Source organism: Sander vitreus, chromosome 2 (genome assembly GCF_031162955.1).
Source record: "Sander vitreus isolate 19-12246 chromosome 2, sanVit1, whole genome shotgun sequence".
Classification (NCBI taxonomy): domain Eukaryota; kingdom Metazoa; phylum Chordata; class Actinopteri; order Perciformes; family Percidae; genus Sander; species Sander vitreus.
Genome location: NC_135856.1, coordinates 31,100,195 through 31,123,287, shown reverse-complemented (window position 1 = coordinate 31,123,287; position 23,093 = coordinate 31,100,195). Strand labels below are relative to the sequence as shown.

Below are 23,093 nucleotides of genomic sequence, written 5' to 3'. Positions count from 1 at the left end.
CCAAAGTCATGTAATGATTTATTGATTACAATATCTGCTGAAGGGATCTGCACAAACATACCTACAGGCCATGGCCTAGCCATACACACCAGAACATGCTTTTTGGTGCCATTCCGTTTCTAAAATCCCCTTTGTCTCACCTTATCCTTGTTATAATTCATCACATGATCATTTACAGGTCTCAGATATATTGCTACACGATTATGGCACTGACTCTGATCATTGCACTCCTACAGTGTTCTCTTCGTAATCTTATTGCAGTCTTCCCTTCCTTACTTAGGCATATGGCAGATTGTAAAGTCTTGCTTGGTTCAGCAGACAGCTGCTGTGTTGTTGAGTCAATGATTCATAGTTAATGTTCTCATTTGCATTAACATGAGTTATTAGATCTAGAATTGACACCAACACAAAACCTTCAACTTGTGTCTGAGCAACTACTCTCAAAGCCTTTATACAGGGTTGTTAAAGGTCCTATGACATGTTGCTTTTTGGATGCTTTTATATAGGCCTTAGTGGTCCCCTAATACTGTATCTGAAGTCTCTTTTATATAGACCTTAGTGGTCCCCTTATACTGTATCTGAAGTCTCTGTTATATAGGCCTTAGTGGTCCCCTAATACTGTATCTGAAGTCTCTTTTATATAGACCTTAGTGGTCCCCTAATACTGTATCTGAAGTCTCTTTTATATAGGCCTTAGTGGTCCCCTAATACTGTATCTGAAGTCTCTTTTATATAGACCTTAGTGGTCCCCTAATACTGTATCTGAAGTCTCTTTTATATAGACCTTAGTGGTCCCCTAATACTGTATCTGAAGTCTCTTTTATATAGACCTTAGTGGTCCCCTAATACTGTATCTGAAGTCTCTTTTATATAGGCCTTAGTGGTCCCCCTAATACTGTATCTGAAGTCTCTTTTATATAGACCTTAGTGGTCCCCTAATACTGTATCTGAAGTCTCTTTTATATAGGCCTTAGTGGTCCCCTAATACTGTATCTGAAGTCTCTTTTATATAGACCTTAGTGGTCCCCTAATACTGTATCTGAAGTCTCTTTCCCGAAATTCAGCCTTGGTGCAGAATTACAGCCACTAGAGCCAGTCCCACAATGAGCTTTCCTTAGGATGTACCATTTCTGTGTCTTTAGCTTTAAATGCTATTGAGGAGGAGAGAGGGGGGGGGGCTAGGTGGAGAGTGGGGGTGTGGCCTTTACCAACTGTCACTTTGCTCGTTTGCTCTCCTTCTCATGGGCTGGCCAAATTCTCTGGGCGGGCAAAGGGGAGGTAACCTTCCTCCTTATGACGTCATAAAGGGAGATTCCAGATCGGCCCATCTGAGCTTACTTTTTCTCAAAGGCAGAGCAGGATACCCAGGGCTCGGTTTACACCTATCGCCATTTCTAGCCACTGGGGGACCATAGGCAGGCTGGGGGAACTCATATTAATGTTAAACCTCAAGGTGAATTTTTTATGCCATGGGACCTTTAAGGCCAAGATGCTGTGACTATCAAGGAGAAGAGACTTTAGATACTACAGCATTCACTTTATTTTTTTGGAGACGCATTTAGATTGTTAAATGAATTGTTGCTAAAAGTCACAACAACATTGTAGTCTAATTTGTACCACGTAAGCTGTAATATAATCATTTCTTTATCGTGTTAGTTTTCTACAAATTTCTGTCAAAATAACTTGATTCGAAATAAACTAGATTTAATTAAATACTGACAATCTTAGATAAAGAGGTCCTTGTTTTGCACATGATATCAAAAGTCCAGTCATACATGTAATACATAAAAGTGGATCTCTTTATTGCATTAAACTCAAGTTTGAATATATTGTGTGATTTTAAAATGTATGCCATTGTTGCACATACATCCAAACTACATATCTGGAATGTGTTTTAGTGGTTCTTAGAAACATGGCAGTGTTCAATCCACAAAGAGAATCTTTCGTATCTTAGATGAGAATACATGTAGCGGACATGGCACTGTCTGAATGGGGGGAAAATGAAGATGTCTAATCTAATGTGTATGTGACAGAAAATGTGATTGGTTAAAAACATCGTGCATGGTAAGAACTGGAAGTAGACATAACAGGAGGGGATGATTAAGTGCATAGGATCATTTCTTTTTTTGTTTTCACTATCAACAAACTAACCAAACAAAGGACAAATTCCAAGAACTGCTAGCCTATAAATAAGTATATTTTGGGGCTTTTATAGACAGGCAAGGGATGCGAGAGGGTGGGACATGCAGCAAATGGCCGTGGGTCGGATTGGGACGGCCGCTGCCAAGGACTCGGCCTACGTGCGCACGCACACTCTACGGGGTGAGCTAGAGGTCACCCCAAGTAATCTATAAAAAAAGAACCCTGATATTCAAGATTCAATATACTTTATTGTCATTTTATAAAAACTACACAGAGCTGTAAAAATAAATGAGTACAGTCAGTTTAACTCGCTCCGGAGCTAATTGCCGTCACTCTCTCACTTCTCCCTCGCTCTATCACCCACTCCCCACTCCCCACACACACACACACACACACACACACACACACATGCACGTATGCCGGTTTGACGCACACACCAGCGCACAAGTATAAACATCAGGCCACTTACGTAGACTACGCAAAGCTCTGCGTGGAGCCTCCGCAGAACTGTAAAACAGGCTTTACACACTGCCTGCGTGACACGCACGTCTCGGGCGCAAGCGTGTTGGAAGTGTTTCCAGGCAAAATAGAATAGGAAAAGATGTTTATATGTCATTTGGACACGAATACTTATTAATAAAATGACATGTTGATGTTTGAAAGTCTCTAGGTTTTGATATAAATATAATAAAAAAAAAAAACTGATTTTTTAATATTGCACCTGTCAATACAGAACGAAATATTCTGTAGCCTATTTTGCCGTCAATACTGCCGACATCTTTGCTGCAATCAAATCAGTATATATTTATGTTTAACATGGTATTTCATTTTATCAATGGGAAACATACATGTGCACAGACAAGGCTAGCAGCAGAAAGCACCGCCTCAGACACGTTTCTGGCGTGTAAAGACAGAAAGATCCACAGCCGCAGCCGCCACGCAGCTGACGCGCAACAGAAACGCCACGCTCACACAGCCAGTGTGCAGCCGGCCTTACACATAGTACTCATATGAGCATTTGCAGAGTTCTTTTGTTTTGTTTAGTTCTTTGTTTTTGTTAAAGTGATATCATGCTTTCATGACAGTAGTCCTTAGTCCAGATAGATAGATAGATAGATAGATAGATATGCCTACAAAGATGTAAAAAAGCCTCATCATTTTATTGGCTTACATATTCTTTAACATTTTTTTTCTCTGGGAAGTAAAGTAGCTCCACACTGGGCTGACATCATTGCACATGCTGTGAGACATGTTTCATGTTTACACTGGTTTGCTATTTTTTTATTTTTTAATTTAACCATTAGCTACTTTCACCATACATTTTGTGATGAAGAGCGAGTCATACTTTAGAGTTTAAAAATAATAAATGGGTTGGATGTGGTGAACCCACTGTGCCATATGAGACAAAGTATTCAGCGGAAGAAATGCAACAATGATGAGTTGAGAGGAAGCGACTAGAATTACAGCTACTTTTTATTTAATTTTTTTTATGTACAGTAAGAAAAATAGATTTCTAAGCCAGGGAGGTATCGGCTGTGTCAGACATTGGCTACACACATCATTTGTTGGTGGGATAAATTCATGTTTTTTTTTTTTTTTTTTTTTGTTTGTTATTGATTATATATATATCCTTTACATGACATCTGTCACAGCTAAGACACTGAACCAGTACACTGTGTGAGCTTAGCTGTCATGTTAGAAAGTGTAAGTGAGAGAGTGAGAGAGAGAGCGGCGTCAGTTTGTTTTTTTGTTTTTTTAGAGAAAGGAAAAAGCATTATTCTCACAGCTTTGAGAGACAGAAGGTTTATGGTTTGAGCAGCAGGTGCGGTGACCTTTCACTAGTGTGTGTTTTCTTTTCTTTTTTCCCTCGAGTGTCATATTCATCTTTCACGCTGAGACACGGAACATGCCCTGCTTATCATACTCTGTGTAGGAACTGGCCTACACCCCTGTTGACTGTACACCTGCTCAGAGCTTTGATTCACATTGTGGCCTTCCAAGTTCACACCAGGTGTGACCTATTTTTATAAAACTGAAATGTTCTTGTTTTGGTCAAAACGTTGACCAGCTGAGATGTATGACATGGGCAATATGTATACATAAGTAAAGATGTATCAATCATAATAGGTCTGCTACCCGTATAACTCTCTTGATGTCAGCTAACGTGGAATTAACATGACAATTGGACTACCTTGTTCTTACAGTACAATCACACCTTACCTGAAATTGATCTCTTCCTGTTTCAATGGCCCGTCACAAGCAGTTCACTGGCACCTATACAATAGAGTATGACTTCAGTTTACCACATTTGTCTACTTGATAGAAAAAAAGGCTATTGCTCAACATTTGTACAGTATTGTTACTGTACCACTGTGATCTGTTTTTAGCTTCTGATCCAAAGAAGCCTTGAGGCAACTGGACAGGAGACAGGAGAATGTCTTTGTCAATAAAACTGGCCCAGCTTGACACAGTTGGAAACAATGCAAAGGCATTAACGAAAGCAGTGTGGCCCTCCAACAGGTAAAAACTACACAAAGCTGTAAACAAAAATGAGTACAGTTAGTTTAACTCGCTCCAGAGCTAATCGCCGTCACTCTCTCACTTCTCGCTCCCTCTATCACACACACACACACACACACACACACACACACACACACACACACACACGCCGGCTCGACGCACACACCTGCGCACAAGTATAAACATCAGGCCACTTACGTAGGCTACGGCGAAAGCTCTGCGTGGAGCCTCCGCAGAACTGTAAAACAGGCTTTACACACTGCGTGCGTGCGTGTGTGTGTGTGTGTGTGTCTTAGTTTTTATCAGGGCAATGTCCAGGGCTTTGTTGGACATGTGATATTTCCAGAATTCAACATAAAGGTTCAGATTGAATAAATAAAGGTTCCTCCTCATTCAAGCAGGTGCCCGCAAACATCAGGTGCTTCTCTCTCGCCTGTCCAACCCCTGAAATAATGACCATTACTGAGACATCGGGATAACGTGTCAGTCTGCCAGCCAGCAGCGTTTACGGACCTGTTTCAGGTGCAGCCTCCATTCTACGCTGACAGAGCCATTCATCTTGCTACCGTCATAATATTCACTTGTTACCAGAGGAAAGAGACAGAAGCGAGGTAGGAGGTTAGGAGATGTATAAATATAGCCCGTCTATAAATACTACTTCAGTTTCTCGCTTGAAACCGAGACATTATTCACAAAGCTACAGTACGTTCACAGGCAGCATTTTGTGTGAGTGCAAAAGGCTGGAAAAATGGAGATGTCTGAGCATCAGGGAATTCATTTGCTATTTTAATTCGAGCCCTGAGGAATAGTGCAGCGGTCTTTTTTTTTTTTTTAAATAAGATTAAAGCCACTCCTTTTTAGAATTTCACATTCACCATGATCTACAGATTAGGCTGGAATACAATGACATAGCACAGACCATTTCAGTCTCCCGTGAGCGGCTCTCACACTTGATAATAATGTAGGCTAGTCTTTTGTCATTACAGTTTGGCTGGCAAATGCTTTCCCCAGCTCCTTTCACTTTGTCCAACCCTGATAACAATACATGTACGATTACTGCATTCCACACTCGTAGTTCTGTTTGATTTATTGTTGGCCAGGAGGGCACAATTATTGCCTTGTTTGAGCATCCTGATTATGTTGAGAGATGCTTCTGAGAAATTCTGATGGTAAGAGGGACAGTTCTTTTAAACACCTTTTTTATTTAAATGACATACGATATTGTAATAATGAAATCTTTCAGTAATGTGAAGTCATTAGTTTTATACAATAGCTAATGACTACATGTGCAGCCCTAAAATCTGATATTCTTATCAGTGTTTTTCATGTCTCAGGCCTCCTGCACACTGGCTGCGTGGCGTGAGCGTGGCGTTTCTGTTGCGTGCCGGCTGCGTGGTGGCTGCGTGGCGTTTTCGATGTCTTTGCACACCAGTAACGTGTCACTGCTGTTTCCCATTGATAAAATGAAATACCATGTTTATTATTTATGTTAAACATAAATATATATACTGATTTGATTACAGCAAAGACAACGTCGGCAGTATCGACAGGTGCAATATTTGAAAATCGATAATTATTATTCTTTTTTTTTAAATTACATTTATATCTGCATTTATGTCAAAACCTAGAGACTTTCAAACCTCAACATGTCATTTATTAATATGTATTTGTGTCAAAATGACATATTAACGTCTCTTCCTATTCTATTTTGCCCATTCTACGCTTGCGTGTCACGTGAAAAATAGTCGTCGGTTTTATTTCTAGCATGCACACGTTTTGAGACGAGCGTGTCACGCAGGCAGTGTGCAAGCTCTAACCTGTTAACATGGGAGCCGAAATAAAAACGGACACGCCACGCAGCTGACACGCTCACGCCACGCAGCTGACACGCTCACGCCACGCAGCCGGTGTGAAAGAGGCCTCATGCTTGCTTCAAAGACTGAGGTTGTGAAAGTGAATTGGGCTACAGGAAAGTTTAATTACCTAGATTGACGCAGGCAGACAGTTTCAGTTGTGTAAATGTCATCAGAAAAAGAAAAACATCTGCAGCCCAAATTCTATGGAGAAAAGGTTCAATCTGCTTTGACTTGAAAACTTTTTTTCTTTCTTTTTTTTTTAATTTTGCCGTTTCGGAAACACGACTGTTGTCTGTTTTTCATTCTCTATTTGTGGAAAGGACTGGAAAAAACAGTTTGGAGACGAAGCAGGAAGTTGGTCCAGTCCTCTCTTGGGTTCGACCAGATGTGGCTAGCTATGTAGATGGCTGCCCCAAAGGCCTGGAGGCAGACTGTGGCTTGGCTTACTGCACCATTCTCTCGCTGTTAGGCTTGTTGTGTTGTGTTTTAGTGATTTTAACCTTCTGCCGATGAGATACGGTTTAGAGACAGTTGACTGTTTTTCGTTTCTCCATCAATTTTGTCAGTAATAGAAACCACAACTAAACCCAAGAAAGAGGCCGATGCCTCACGAAAAGAGCCCTGGTTTGTCTTGATAGCCTGTCGGCAAAACACGATTACATGGTAGATCTCTCGCACTCAATTCAAACAGTGATCTTGACTCTCCTTTGTTCCTATAGCAAGTGTCTTGTTCTATACGATGTTTTTTTATTTTTTTATTTTGTTTTACGAGTGGCTTGTTTTTAAGAACTGTACATTTGACTAGCTTTTATTGAATAGTAATTGAAGTGAGGCTGACAGCTAAAATGGCAGTGGAAGAACTTTCTAATGAAATAAATGTTGAAAACAAAACCACAATAGACCAACCCAAGCTAAAATGTCTTATAAACTTTCCTCGGCTTTGAAAACTAGTTAAAGTTTCTCTCTTGGGAGCTAACGTTAAGGCTGACTGAGTCAGTATCTGTAACCGGAGAGGCAGCTCTCTGTGCTTGAGCCATGTCACGGTTTTGTCACCACGGAAGCCAAGGGGTCCATTTAAAAATAATGAGGGCTTGTTGACGAGGTTAAGCAGTTAAGTTAGGAGTGCATTATTTATCACGAACAACATCGGCGGCCTGATTCACAAAAGCAGAATATATAAATCCAGGATAACTGATAAAGCGAGGCTTGACCTAGTCTAATCTGTGCATCCTGGCTTGGTGCGTTTCACAAAGGCCAAGCCAGGCTGAGGAGGAGCGACTAGGTCGAGCCAGGCTGAAGTAATTCAGATAGATGCGCGTCCACGGCTTTCCTCAAAAGACCGCGAGGTCGATCACAGATTTACTGATGCCAAAATGGAGAATACGCATCGTACATACTTTATACAGAGTGAGCAGCAGCTTCTTGTGGAAGTATGATGATGTGAAACACATTATTTGTATAAAAATAAAAGAAACACGGCCGCTGTAATGAAACGGCGAGAGAAAGCGTAGCAGACGATCACGGACCGACCGTGTAAGTATAGCCTAAATATAGACATTAACTGACCACTGCTCTGAATTGAAACCGTCATAATCACTCCATTCAAGGATTAGGCTACTAATCATTTGCACTAATTAACAGTTGTACTCTTTGCCTTAAAAGTAAGCAGAAATAATGTTACTCAGGAGATTTACCATGAAGATCAATTTTCTAGACTAGAATATGATGCGTAAATATCTCGTTCACTCTGTTCCTCCCTCTCTCTCATGGGCTAAAATATACATTTCCTAAGTCATATTAACTTCCACAGCTCGCTTTTAATGCAAAGTGTACAACTGTTCGTTTTTGCAAATGACAAGTGACTCATTGAATGGCTTCAGTTAAGAGCAGTAGTTCATAAATGTATATTTTTATTGTCATTCAGTCTGTCCGCTAGCCTATTATCTGCCACGCTTTTTCTCGCGTTTCTTTTATTTTTTATAGAGGACGAGTTTCCTTCTCTACATATTATATGCCTTGCTCCCTTGTGTATATATGGACATAGAAAATAAAGACACTGAAGAACTTGGACTCTAAAATCTAGAAACTATAAAGATAATTAAGTGATAAATCCCATGCACACTGTAAACCTGAATGGAACAGAATATATTCATCAGTTATTCCCCCCCCCCCAGCAAAATACAAGGTCAAAAACCATTGAGGTGTCCTCCCCCTGTTGTTACATGAATGTACAGTAGCCTACATCACTAGACGGTTACTGGTCCAGTAAACTAAGACTATAATTTGGGAGGATTGTACAATTAGGATATGTTCTTAAAATTGTACAATCCTCAGTTGTGTTCTAAAAATGCCAAATACAATGCACATGGAAGCTGAACAAACATGATCCTTATTGTTAAAGAATTTTTAAAAAAGCTTAATCAACTACAATAATTCAAGGTGCATTGGTCAACTATAGAAATGTACAGCGTTGTATGTATTGCCCTTAGTAGGCCAGTGAACCGACATGGTTTGCAATAGGCTGAATCTTACTAAGTAACTGTATTTAGAAACACAAAGGCTTCTTTATGTTCTGTAAAAGCAAGTAGTAGTGGATAGTCTGGGTTGTTGTTGTTGTTGTTGTTGTGGTTGTGTAAAGCCAGGGTCACTGTGAAGGCCTACTGTTTCTCCCACTCTGTTTCTTAATACAGGATTATTTTTTACGTCCTTGCCTCAGTGGGCGCTTTGTCACATGCTCTCCTCGAGCCAGTGCGTTCTCACTGTTATGATTCACAACAGCTGATCCACTGCAGGCAGTAATTGAGCAATCCAACTACCCTGAAGGCCATTTGAGATCAAGTGTAAAACTCTGCCAAATCTGTCGCCGTGGCTTTAGAATCAGAATGTTTGAATATTAGCAAAAAGAGGGGAAAAAAAACTTGAATTCACACTCTCACACTGAAAATATTATTTTGCTCTGTCCCAATATATTGACTGTAAATGCTGAGAGAGCGGGACATTTCTAACAGAAACCATGTTATTTCTAAAGAGTCACTTTTCAGGATTTTAGGAAAGACTCGTTATTTTTTTTGGACATAAACTTTTGAAATGATACACTGCATATCTGTTTATTAGTGTTTTTAATGAGTGTCTTAAGACTAATTTAAAAAAATAAAAAAAATGTTTTTCAATTGAACGAGGCCTGTCCAAAATAGAATATTGCTAGTTTGAGATTTAACAGCCTGCACAGGGTGACATCTGCACACTGACTTTCCAAAAGCAATAACATAATCATATTTTGTCAATAATACACTAGGTTGGTTTGTCTTGTTTCAATGGCAACGTGTGCTTTAGTTGGCGGGGGAAGGCTGAGACATGTCATGATCTCACCACCTAACATTTCAATCCCCGCTTGTCTCACCAGTTTGTCAGCATTCCTGAGAGAACAGTTTTGGTTCTGTTGGGCTGCTATTGTTTATTTGTCAGAAAATGGAATCTGAAATGACCAGTTTACCACTGCCTCTTAGTCACTCAAACAATCTTGTACACGCACACCTTTGTCTCAACTAATGCAGTTAGTTAACCACATTGAGTGCTACCATACTGCTCTGCTGACTCATCTACACTGTACATATTTCTACAATTAGAAAAACAAATGGAGAATGAGAAACATGAAGGCACACTACATGACAGACTTGCGTCCACGTAATCTGATGGTTATTGCCTTCTCTTTTTTAAATGTGTCATCCAGTTAAAGCACAGAAGAGGCCTTGAATTTATTTATATTTATACTGTTTATCCAGTGGGGAAATTACAATTTACACTCTGTTTGTTAGAAATCACTACACACAGGCCTGAAATACACACACACACATGCTCAGGACCTATTCATGCACAAATGGAGAGATGTCAGAGTGAGTGGGCCAGGTGCCAGTGCTGGACCAGCGCCCTGAGCGGTTGGGGGGGTGCGGTGTGGTGCCTTGCTCAAGAGCACCTGGCAGTGCCCAGGAGGTGAACTGGCATCTCTCCAGCTACCAATCCACACTCTTTCCCACACTACTTTGGTCTGTACTGGGACTCCCTACGGACTGAGCTACTGCCACCCCCTTGAAGTGTTCACATGAGAGAAATCTCAAACAAAGCCATTCTATAGAAATGTCTTAGTCATGTTAAGCTTTGTCCCACCTCAACATTTACGGTTTAATAAGAATCCCAGACAATGGGGCATACATTTCTTGTGCAGCTATTAGATATCTGTAAATAGTCATTGCCTACATGGTAGTTAACTGTTAGCTACTTTAGCTTAAATGTTGGCAGTAGCATTAATGGGAGCACTGGGCTGTGAGACACACACCAATATTTGGCTTAACTGAGACCCCATATAATATTCGGAGGTGGTTTAGGCAACGTGAACACATTCTTATGGTAGTTTGTACTTGTTTGTGTCCTGGGACACATTAAGGACCGCCTACTCAACTGTGAGCAGAACTACGTACTCATTCAAAGTATTTCACATGTCACAGAAACAACAGAGTGAATTATGCGTTTTTAGATGTTATTACCAAACTGTTGGTGATGTGTCGCTGTTTTTGTTCCGGTGCTACCTGTTTTTATATCCCCGGCTGTCTGGAGCTCTGTGCACCGCGGTTGCCTGGAAAAGACAGCCTCCAGTATACAATAACCTTATTTTTAGTTTAATAAAACGTACCCAAATTCACGAATATGTAGAATATTACTACAGACATTCCTCTTCTTGCGTTGCAGCTTCTCCCTTTGCTATTTAGTAGCCAGTGGTCAAAGCAGCGGCTAAAAAAGCAGTGGAATGGTTTAATTTCCTATAAATTCTTCACCATAAAAGTCCACCTTCATTTTGTTTTGTAACATCTTTAACTATGAAGCTGCAAAATTAGGAAACGTTGGGTCTTTAACAGCAGTGACTTAACACGTCTCCTGTAAGCGAATACGAAACGTAAAATAACTTCTTCAAACCTCTCCTGCCTGACAGACTATAGTCATTGCACATTTCTAATGTATGATTTATTTGAGAGTAACAACTGAATTGTATATATACACACACACACACACACTCTCTCTCTCTCTCTCTCTCTCTCTCTCTCTCTCTCTCTCTCTCTCTCTCTCTAACACACAACCAGCCTACCGGTATGTGCAAACAGAAATGATGTACTTGTTTGTTTCTATATAGAGCGGGGTAGAGAGATGCGATCGCAAGTGGTCACTCAAGACGCATTTTGGAGGCAAATTCCACTGCCAGGTGGGAACACACTATGAGCTGTCCACTTGTGATCGGATCATTCAGATCGGATTTAAATACCAGGTGGAAATGCGCCTGGACAGTGTAAGCACAGGCAAAGCAATTACTACTGCAAATATACAGCAGGATTTAATGTGGGACTTCTTTTAATCCCTTCATAGGCAACCTGGATACAGTATAGCGATCTGGGATTTCGTTAAGTCTTCCATGGGGGAATGTGTGAGCATGTTTGCAAGTCTTTTTAAGGTCTTTTTCTCTTGTAGTGTAATCTCTGTCCCTTAGCAAACATCCTCTTAGTGCCACTGATGTCATCTGAAACAGTGGTGTATGACATTTGAGATCCTCTGAGGGGGCTGGCACGTGGTGTTGTATTGGCAGAAAGTAACAGGCAGAATGACTTGCAAAAACACCCTGGCTGTGTAGTTACTGAGCTGCAAACTCCGGAAACACTGTCAGCCAGTTCTACTGTTATTTTGGGGCCATATGCATTTAGGAGATAGAGGCATGAATGTAGGGAGGTTAAAAAAAAGTGTCCAGTCTCTATGCAGACACTTTTTTAGCTTCTGAAAAACAAACACAATCATTGTCTTTTGTTGAAGACCATGAAGGCTAGTGGTGGTCCCCAGGTGGCATGTCTTGTCCCATGATCACATAGCAGCAATTTCCCTAACTGTTCTGTTTATTATGATTCAGGTTCACTCGTAAGTGAGCTGCAAAGAGCTGTTGACTGATATTTGCTTTCTTAGTGGTCCAAGGTTTGTTTGTCATTCAGAGTGGATATAGTTGGACACATTTAAGGGGTTTAGGAAAAGTGACCAATTGTTTGTCTTGGGCAAAACATCATATGAGGACGCTTCTTTCTCCCTGGATTGTTGAAGAAAGTACAACATTTTAAAGGGTGCATTCCACAGTGTTGGGAACTAGATCGTACAGCGAGTCATGCGGCCATGTATGAAGGCAAACGTGTCCACAAAGTCCACACTCAAAGGCGGGGCTAATAGCCTTGCAGCATATAAAGGGGCAAATGCAAATAGGTAGGCTATACAGGGAGAGCTAGAAGTTCATACTGTACCCAGCCAATTGCTGCGTGAAGAGGGCCTGCTTATTCAATGCAAACATCCCAAATTCCGATAAGCCTTTTAATTGAAGCATACTGACACCTCAAGGGCCTATAGCTGCCAGTCTCATCTCATCACCTCATGGCCTCTGTTCTAAGGGGTGTCCAATCAGGATAATCGCACACCAGAGGTTGGTCCTCACCTATACCTTTTTACCAGGTTCAATGTGTGTTCAGTATTCTAGCCCCTCCTTTGGCTCACTCTGTGGATAGTGTGACTTCTGTTGCTTAGGATTTTCCTGTAATATACTGATTCCAGGCGTCAGTAATTCCCATTGTTAGACACTAAACAAATGCATAGAACTAACATAACCACGGTTCTCTGAGTAAGGAGTTGTCTCACCATGCATATCTCTTTGCTAATGTGTTGCAAAGGAAAAGGTCAACTGTCTGAATGACACATGGCATGGTATGAGGGAGGGTTTCTTCCCTTCCTGACAGTCACATCCTTTTATGGGATTTTGAGCTTCTGATGAGGTCATGCAGGAGGTGGTCCCACTGTGAGACGCTGAGTGCAATCCGTGAAACTGGTTATTAAAGGAAACCAAAGTTTCTCAAACATTACACCTCAGTAGATTTAATGTTCGATGTTGAAAGAAGGGTCATCCCTCGTATGGTACACTTCCAGTTTTATGGCATCAGTCAATGATGGTAAAAGTATTCCTTTTATCTAGGTTGTACATTTTTGTTCTTTTGACGGACCCAGTTTTCCTCTGACTACATTTAGCTATTTTTGCTTCAGTTAGGGACTTCCTACATCTCCTATTATGACATTGTGAAATCTCTAGAGCATGGTTTTGAACTTTAACAGTAGAGAAACGGCAGGAAAAGGTCATGTTAAGAAAAGAAAATGTGTGTTGTGGCTACATTGATCATTGTCTCCTGCGGCACTGTCAAAAGATTTCCACCACAAAGAATTTCTCCCATCATAATAAGTATGATGATAAGCTAATAAGTAATAGGCTTCTGTGTACATTCTAAGATGTTTTGTTGACCTGACAACAGACGTTAGGGGTCATGTTGTCAGAAAACGATACTGAGAGAACAAGGGGTCAGCAGATTAGACCAGGCTGCTCTCAAAGTGACTCATTAGCTGCAGCATGACAGTTGGAAAGCCAAGGGGAACTATTGGTTCAGATCCGTAGTCTTCACTGTGCAATATTAGTTCTGTCATTTTCTATAGACCCTTTCACTAATAAGGATGCAACATTCATGTTATTTCCTACTCTTTATTACTAATGTTAATTTTCAAGACTGGTAGCAAGTAAACACGTGATTTTAAAAACACTTAAAACCCAGTTTTGCAAATGTTTTATAAGGAAGAATATGCATTAACATGTGTGTTAGACCTCAAGGATACACACAATGAATGTGGGTGAATTACACTGAATGTAAACATAATGTTAGTTTATTTTATAAAAAAAAAAAACCGGGCACCTATAAGGCTTTTCATGCAGATTTTTTATAGTAAGACTTTGTCACCTTTTTTTTCCATAGATCTTGTGAAAAAAAAAAACATGTTTTTCTGCTAAAAATACCACACACATTTGATACCTATATGTATGAAAGATTGCATTTAGAAATGTAACTTACCCTTTTAGACATTGGATGAATCTATTGTAGGCTACTCCACATTATGAGACATCACTGCGTCAAAACACATTTTGGATTAAATGAAAGCTTTTAATTGCAACTGCTATGATCTCACCTCACTAGCGAGTCCTTCTCCGGTTCATTTAATTCATGCATATTTATGAACATTGTTGTATAGAAACATCATGTAAATATGCCAGAATTAGTAAAAATAACTATTCATCTGCAGTCCCTAGGCAGGTAACGTAGGACTAACACAGAGACGGTCAGCAGTCATACAGCACTCATTCACTATAAATGAAAAGGTACACATAATGGTGACATATACATTGACAAAACAAAAACAAAAAATACATGATGAGACAGAAATTATTCATCCACCTTTATACTGCACTCTATACATATGGCTCTGTGAGTCTCTTCTCATTACTAGTGTGTGCTACTTGATACAGAAGAAGTGAGCTGTGAGCATGTCTTTAATAAGTGCAAAACATGAGGGTTGATGAGGCTGGCTCCCTCCTGTAATTGGCTTCATCAGCATCAATGGCAATATTTCGTTCTTCTCTGTCCTCTTAGGCTGTTCACATGTTCAGGAAAAAGACACTAGGGACGCAAGCCAAACGGGACTTTATTGTCAGTGTATATACACTTAGACAGTAGAGCCCGACCGATAAAGGATTTTTAAGGCGGATATCGATACAAATATTTGGTCATTTAAAAATCCGATATATCGGTTGATATATATTTAAAAACAATATAATCCAGAAACGCGTAACAAAACATAAACAGATTTCCCTAACATTAGTTATTTGAGTCCCCACTAAAATAATATGATAATGCAGTTTAAAAATAAACTCGCAACAGAACAGAGGAACATCAAAATATATTAAAGTTCTGATAAATAAAATGTATAAAAATACAAACTTAAGATATGAAACTTAAAGGGTGAAACACGAGTGTTGCCAACAGGGACGTTGTAGAGAGCCCTCTGGTAAACAAACCGTTTCAAATCCATTTTTATTTTATTTTTTAAATATTAATTTATCGGCCATTATAAATGCTGATACCGATAGTACGAAATGCCTAATATCGGTCGATAATAAATTGGGAGATAGAATCAGCTTACATAGCCCACACACAGACGCATACATGGATACATACTTCCCCTTACTAATCCTAATGTGCTGTTAGCAAATACTGCTAGGTCCTTTTTAAGTCTTTTATGTTGAAATGAAATCCATGTCTAACTGGCGATCCATTAGAATGGCCTCATTGTGTTGCTGGCTAAATAGGGACAGAGGTGGCTGGCAGACTGCCTGGCTGGGTAACAAGCTCACTCGTGACCCATGTGACAATAAGTAGCCAAGTTGAGTCTGTATGTGAGTGAGCCAGCATGATGTCATGCCACATTTGTTGTCTGGACAAGGCACGAAAATGCCAATGTCACCAAGAGATTACCATGATTCTATTTTCATATATGTTAATACAAATGGAGGCAGCAGTTTGACCAGGACTGGACACATTTGCCTAACAGTAGAGGAAATGTAACCTGTAAAGTATACAGTTTAATGTTCCAAACATTAATTGTGTTGTTTATGTTTGAGTTTTGCAAGATGCCACATGTCAAGTGTTGAATAGGGGAGTGTTTTTAGCTAGCTAAGTAAAAGTACAGCTTCAAGGTGTTTTCAGACCAAACCGGAAGCAAATTTCTTTGCGTGGCAAGTCGGGATGCACCGAGTCCAGATTTTTGGGGTTCGGCCGAATACTGAATCCACTGGTTAAGATTCTGCCGAATCCGAAACCAAATACCGAATCCTACTCCCATCCTCAGTCCATTAACACAGTAAACACATTAACAAAGTAAACAACAAGTAAACCAAAGCAGTGTATTTTTAATTTTATTTTAACTGTAAAAAAACAAAAAAGAATAGTCAACATTATGCCAGGAAGTCAAGTGGGAAAAACTAATTTGATAATTAGCATAAGCCTACGTATACCCTATCTCAAGATCCAATCAATATCCAAAATATTAGCCTTTTAGATTTATAATCCCATAAAGTAGGCCACCCCCAAGGATTTGTATTCTTTCGGATGTTTCATACGCAAATGTTTCAACAGTGGCGATGTTGTGTATTGTTTAGGGTCCTTGCCACCACGAGACAAATCGGCATTGCAAATTGAACATCGCACATCGCCTTCTTTTGACCGAAAGTACTGCCAAACAACAACTTTTTTCTAAGCAAAAAGCAAAATTGACGCAGTAGCACCAGAGAAATATCGTCTTTTTTTATTCCATGCGTTCGTCCTCCTTGTCAAAACCTGGCGTCTACATTACTCACAGTGCAACTGAACCACGTTCAGTCAGAGATTCTCTGTGTTATGCTAGTAGCGGCTAATATCTAAAAAGCCTAAAGCTGCTAGCCTTAAGCATAGATAAGGAGTGGGCTAAAGAGGTCTGGTGAACTCACTTCTTCCCAGACCAGATTTTCAAATTTAAGACAATAATCAGATTTCAGTAGTACTTCCCAAGACATGTAGACAGACTTTGATGTGTAAAATTGGAGGAGTTCCCCTTTTAATTAATGTGGTTAGCTTTTCCTTACAGTGCTCATATAATGCTTTTTGGCTTTTTCCCTTTCCTTTATTGTGTTATATCTTTTTTTTGTGCACGTTATAGGTTTACAAAGTGAAAAAGCCCAAAGTCCACCCCAAAGAGACTTACCATCTCCAACAGAAAACACTGTTCACAAACTGCTCCAAACAGCTCTATTGTAGTCCAGCCTTTACTTCCGTGACAACCATGCATCACTTTGTAACACACGTTGTAATGCTCGCCTAGCTGCTAGCGTGGCACGCCCTCATACTCTGCTTCTGACTGGGTAGAAGTGCTGACCGAGGTACTGAGCATGTGCGACTCCCAACAAAGATGGGACAGAAGTGAGATGTCTCACTCTGTAGCTAAAACAGAGAGCTCAACACACAGGGTGAAAAGAGGAGCTGCAGCAATGTGTAGTAGGACAAGAATATGGTGTTTTTTGAAAATTAAACCATGTAAACATTTTCTGGTACAACCTCAAAATACAATTATGAACCTGAAAATGAGCATAATATGAGCACTTTAAGTTAAAATGTTGGCTGTGAATGTTCTACATTGAATCTGAATATCTGTCCATTGGCCTATCCCCGTGGCCTTTACTAATGTACTCTTTTATAAAGTTGGATACATTTCTTTTTCCCATACAAATACTCCTGAAATTGCTGTCAGTTAATCAACCAATGCACTTCAGGCATCTTGTTGTGGTGCCCAACGATCTGCATCATCATGCAAAGTTACGTAATCCGAACCTCAATTTATTATCTGGATTTTGGCTGGCGTCTGTTGTCTCTGGACATGTCCCCATGAAGGCTGTGTTTTTATGCATGTCACACAGTATAACTAAGTTATAAAGACCTGTCAGGACTGTGGGAGCATTATGGCAATTGTTGAATGTTTTTTTGGCAAAGGTTTAAAATGGGATTAAAAGTCACAAGACAAGTCAGGTTTTATTTGGTTTGAATGTAATATACAGAAGCTCAAAACCATTAGACTCCTTGATTTTGCAGAGTATTTGAGCAGTCTGTGTTAGTTGTGGTAGGTATTTGCAAAAGTGTCAGCAGGTGGTGAGGTGGGTGGTGGTCGGGGGGTGAGTGTGTGTGTTTGTGGTAATTTTAAGATTTCTGATTGCTGCTGAACTGAAGTCTGAGGCAGTCAAACTGGTTTAGAGATACATACACATACACTGCATTTGTCAGCACTCACACAGGCACACATGCAAATACACATTTTTGTCTGGAAATGGCATCATTAACATTATACTGTATACCTTTTGTTGTCCTTCCTAGATGGATGGTTAGTGACCCTGTAATGTATTGGCAGGTTGTCTTTTGAGAATATGATGCATCATCTTCTCCTTTTTTTTTTATAATGTTGCTTGCAGTCCTTATGTCACTGCTGCTTATCGGACAGCTATTTGCTTCTATACATTACAAAATACACAGAATTTCAAGTCACCCTAAATTAAGCAACTGCTTTCACATGGTAGATTTTAAGATATTTTTAAATTAAGAAACAATCAAATGGATGGCTAATCGCCTGACGAAGTGATATGAAGAGATGACTTCCTTTACCAACAGTGAAAACCTTTTCATCATTTGCTTGGATAGCGTCTGTTGGTTTTCTAGCCTGCAATATACTAACAAGCCTTTTCAATGAGATGGACTTATTAGAGGACTAATAAATAAAATAATCTTGGTTCAAGGGTGTACTTTCAACAGCATCCCACTGTCCAAAACTGTAACCATAATTGTTGCATGCTGGCTAGTTGCGTGGTAATAAGGCTGTTACACATAAAACAAAAAGCCCAATTTCTGCCCAGTTTTTTAACTCGAGGAAAAACATACATGAATGAATGTATAGCACTTCAAAACAATCAAACATTTCTCTGAAAGTGTACAGTGTATGATTATTTATTTATGTATTTATTTTTTTAAGTAATGAGGTTTTGAAAGTGTTAATTATGGATTTATCTGCCAATTATTGTCTCGATTAATCGCTTTGTCTATACAATGTCAGAAATAATAAAAACGCCCAGCATGCAAAGTTCCAAAACCCAAAAATATTCAATTTACTATCATTTGAAATGCTCTCCTTCTTCGCAGACTGCGACTTAGTGGGAGTACTGCAATGAATAGCCAGCATCCTAGCCATGCAGAGAGCGCTCACCCCAAAGAAAAACAGCCACCAGCCTTGTCCCCCAAGCTCCATGTCCAGCGATCGACATCAAAGGACACCATCACCATCCACTTCTCAGCTCTTGGGAAGGAGGAAGAGGAGGAGGAAGAAGATCTGTACAGGACAACTGTCTCCACTACCTTAGCCAATCAGGATGACTCGGACATTGCGACAGCCTTAGAAGCAAGTGAAGCGATTCTGACAGCCTTAGAAGCAAGTGAAGAGATTCTGACAGCATTAGAAGCAAGTGAGGAGATGTTTGAAAGCGTGCAATTGGACACTGGAGACAAAGTTGCTGTCGTGCCTGAATCATCCAGACTTTCTCCAGGTCCTGGACATCGCACTAACCGTCCTCCCACACACACTTTGCCATTGCATAATGTTGAGCAAAAAGGCTCAAAATTAAATTCCTCTCCACCTAAATCTTTGAGCTTTCCCTCCAGTGACAAACCCTTCCTCAGCTTGATGAAGTCTCTCTCCTCTGACACGGAGTCTCGTGACGGGATCCCTTCAGTTGAGGCTCCTACAGTAAGGCATAGGCACCTGATGAAGACTCTTGTCAAATCTTTATCTTCAGATACATCCCAGGAGTTGTCCTCCTCCTCCCCCTCCTCCACACCCTACCGTCTTCCAGAATCCCGCCTTAACCTGCAACTCTTCAAGCAGTTCAAACAGTCCCGGATGCTGTCTGCTACCACATCGTCAGCCAGCGACTCTAAAACCGCTCCTTCCTCTCCGTTAACTTCACCAGAAAACCGCAGCTTCTTTAAAGTCTCAGATGTGGAGGCAAGATATGAAGACACTAAGCGGCGTCTCTCTGAGGTCATCTCCGAACCGCTCCAACTGTTGAGTAAGATAATGGATGAAAAGAGTGGCAGCTTAGCTTGCAGCAGTATTTACTGGCCCAAGGCCCTCTCTGCCAGTGCCTCAGAACTCTCCAACATTGCTTCTATCAATGATCACCTGGAGAACAACAATTACTGCATCAAGGAGGAAGAAGGAGGTGACCTAGAGGCTGAGAGCCCCAACAGCTCAACTTCTGGTCCAGCTGAATCACCTGTTCCCCCCTCTGTTGACACTAAGAGCCCCAACAAATCATTACTTTCCATGTCGTTGGACAAATGCTCTATGTCCGCTCTTGCTAAACAAGAGTATGAGGACTATTGCATCCTGTACAGTGAGGACTTTGAGGATTGTACTGACACAGAAGGTGATGGTGGTGATAGAACTGATGATACTGGAACTGGGAGTCAAACTAAAGTGCCACTAAGTGGTAGTACTGAACCGTGCAGTGAAGATGAATCTGAAAGTATTGAGCCGGCACCTAGTGTTCCACACTATACTCTCATCTTCCTTACTGTACTGGTCTATGGGTATTTAGTATTACCTCTGCCAAGTTACATAGGAGGAATGCTGCTTGGGATTGGGCTGGGATTCCTTTTGGCCATTGGTGTTGTGTGGCTGACAGGACCAAAACCTTCTGGCAGTACTTTAAGACATTCCAGACACCCTGGGAAGCTGTGGAATCTGAATAAGTTGGACATTAAGGAACCAGAAATCTATAAGGTCAGTGAATATTTAAAACTTCCTCAAATTCATTTTGTCGTGCCGCAAAGGCCTTAATCGCCTTAAAGAATCTTGCTGATGGCCTTCTTGTTGATTTCAGTACTGAAACAGAAACATGTTTTTATTTTTGACAGCGTTACATAAGACGATGACGTGTGTGTGTGTGTATATAATAGACCAACATAATGAAATCACATTATACAATCCATATGACAAAATGATACATAGACTGTAAAAAGATGGATCCAGGAGGATGTCAAGCAGCTTCCAGGTGTCTCCAAACAGCTAGCGCCTGAGCCGCACAACCTCCTCTTAAAGCGTAACTCTCGCCAAAATGCAACCTAGGGTCTTTTTGTGAATGTACCCGAGTCAAACTTTCGTTTAAAAGCATAATTAGGACAGAAGCGTCACTTTTAAGATTTACCGTATTCTCGTTTTTTGGTCAAATGGCCTTTTGAATGGGAGTGCTAGGGGCACTTCTATGAAAAATGAGAATACGGTACATCTTAAAAGTGGCGTTTCCATCCTAAATATGCTTTTAAACGAAAGTTTGTCTCGGGTACATTCACAAAAAGACCCTAGGTTGCATTTTGGCGAGAGTTACCCTTTAACCATGTAACCTGGTAAGAGGACAGGCTACAAACACGCAAGAAGCAAAACTGAAGCAGGACATTCACACATCATTTGTTCAGTAATTTAGGAGTTCATTTTAATTACCTGTGCTGATTAAACTCTGTGCCACGCCAAATGTATACGTTAAAGAAACATACCACCGAATTGTGTGTTTTTAAAAACTGTTGAAAGAGGGTTTGACTTCATCATGGCAATGGGTACAGCTGAGCTGAGGCTGAGTACTGAGAATAAAGGCAAACATGCAATGTAAGATGCATATGCACACATTTTTTGCATTGAAGTGTCATAGCAGCAAACAAACTAAATGTGGATCCTGAGCTGAATTTAGGCAGAGGAGCTTCAAAGTCTACCACTGAAAGCAAATGACAACAAACTGTTTGTCTCCACTTGAAAAGACCGAGCGGTTACAAGACAGTACACTGTGAACAGATATTTACAGTGTCCTCATTTTCCAGGCACAGTTTTAGATTGTTATCTCTCTCTCTCTGTTTGCGGTTGTTCAAAGCATCTTTCGCTCTTCAATTGCATCTTTTAAAGACGGACCCAACTATATATGAGAAAACTTATTTAAATGTCAGATTTGAAACTGTTTTCTAGTTTGATTGTTCTGTATCCCAATCCTTGAAAAGTCTACATTATGTCAAATGCTTATGTCTTCCCTCCAGGGCTGGATGAATGAGATATCGAACTATGACCCAGAGACATACCACGCCACACTGACACACTCTGTGTATGTCCGCTTAGAGGGCTCCATCATTCGTTTGTCTAAACCCAACCATAACGTCGCCCGCCGTGCCATACACAATGAACCAAAACCCGATGTCACCTACATCAGTCAGAAGATCTATGACCTCACCAACAGCAAAGTATGTAGTTAGTTTTAAGTTGTTTCCCTAATCCTCCAGTAACTGAGGTAAAGGTCAACTGTTCACCTTTCAAACTAGTAGAAATGTTAAAAGGATTATACAGCTACATTCAGAGATATGCAAGTCTATATAAATTGAATCCAAGGCTAGTTCATTAGAATATGCTATTCACTAAACAATGTTACATTTTAACATAGATGATGACACGTACTACAGCGTGGAATATGTCCTCTATGGTTTTAAATTGTCTTTAAAAAGCCGTGAAACTTGGTAAAAATGTGTTGAAACCCAACTGTTTGTGACTCAGGTCTGCCTTCCCTAATCCCCCAGGTATATCTAGCACCTCCGAGCCTGGCCAGGAAACGTATATGGAACAAAAAATACCCCATATGCATTGAACTTGGCAAACAGGATGACTTCATGTCAAAGGCCGAGGGTGACAGGTTGGAGCCCGGTGAGAGCTCCAACACAAGGGACAGAGGAGAGGGGACAGGAGGGTGGTCGTCTTCGTCCAGTAGAGACCTGACCCTCTTTCTGTTCGGAAGGACTGGGAGAGAGAAGGAGGAGTGGTTCCAGCACTTTCTGTCAGCTTCCCAGCTAAAGGAGGACTTGAAGAAAGCTTCTAGTGTTGCCGGGAGTAAGAATGGTGAGCAAAACCGATTTCGCTGTCCACAAGGCAATTGTCTCCTTCCTCAAATGTAGAAGACAATTTTAGAGATTTTTCTTCATTTGTCCTTCATTTTGTCTTTATTTTTGACGAATATATTTGTAAACTATA

The 23,093-nt window shown here is 40.5% G+C and overlaps 1 protein-coding gene across 1 annotated transcript in view; it reads left to right on the top strand.

Annotated features, from left to right (window-relative positions):
* LOC144527698 (testis-expressed protein 2-like) overlaps positions 1-23,093 on the top strand; it is a 39,236-nt gene that overhangs the window by 2,197 nt on the left and 13,946 nt on the right. The window contains exons 3-5 of the mRNA XM_078265921.1: positions 19,178-20,816; positions 22,115-22,315; positions 22,646-22,961. Of these exons, the coding sequence (XP_078122047.1) occupies positions 19,203-20,816; positions 22,115-22,315; positions 22,646-22,961 (2,131 nt within the window). The 5' untranslated portion in view covers positions 19,178-19,202. The remainder of the gene's footprint in view (positions 1-19,177; positions 20,817-22,114; positions 22,316-22,645; positions 22,962-23,093) is intronic.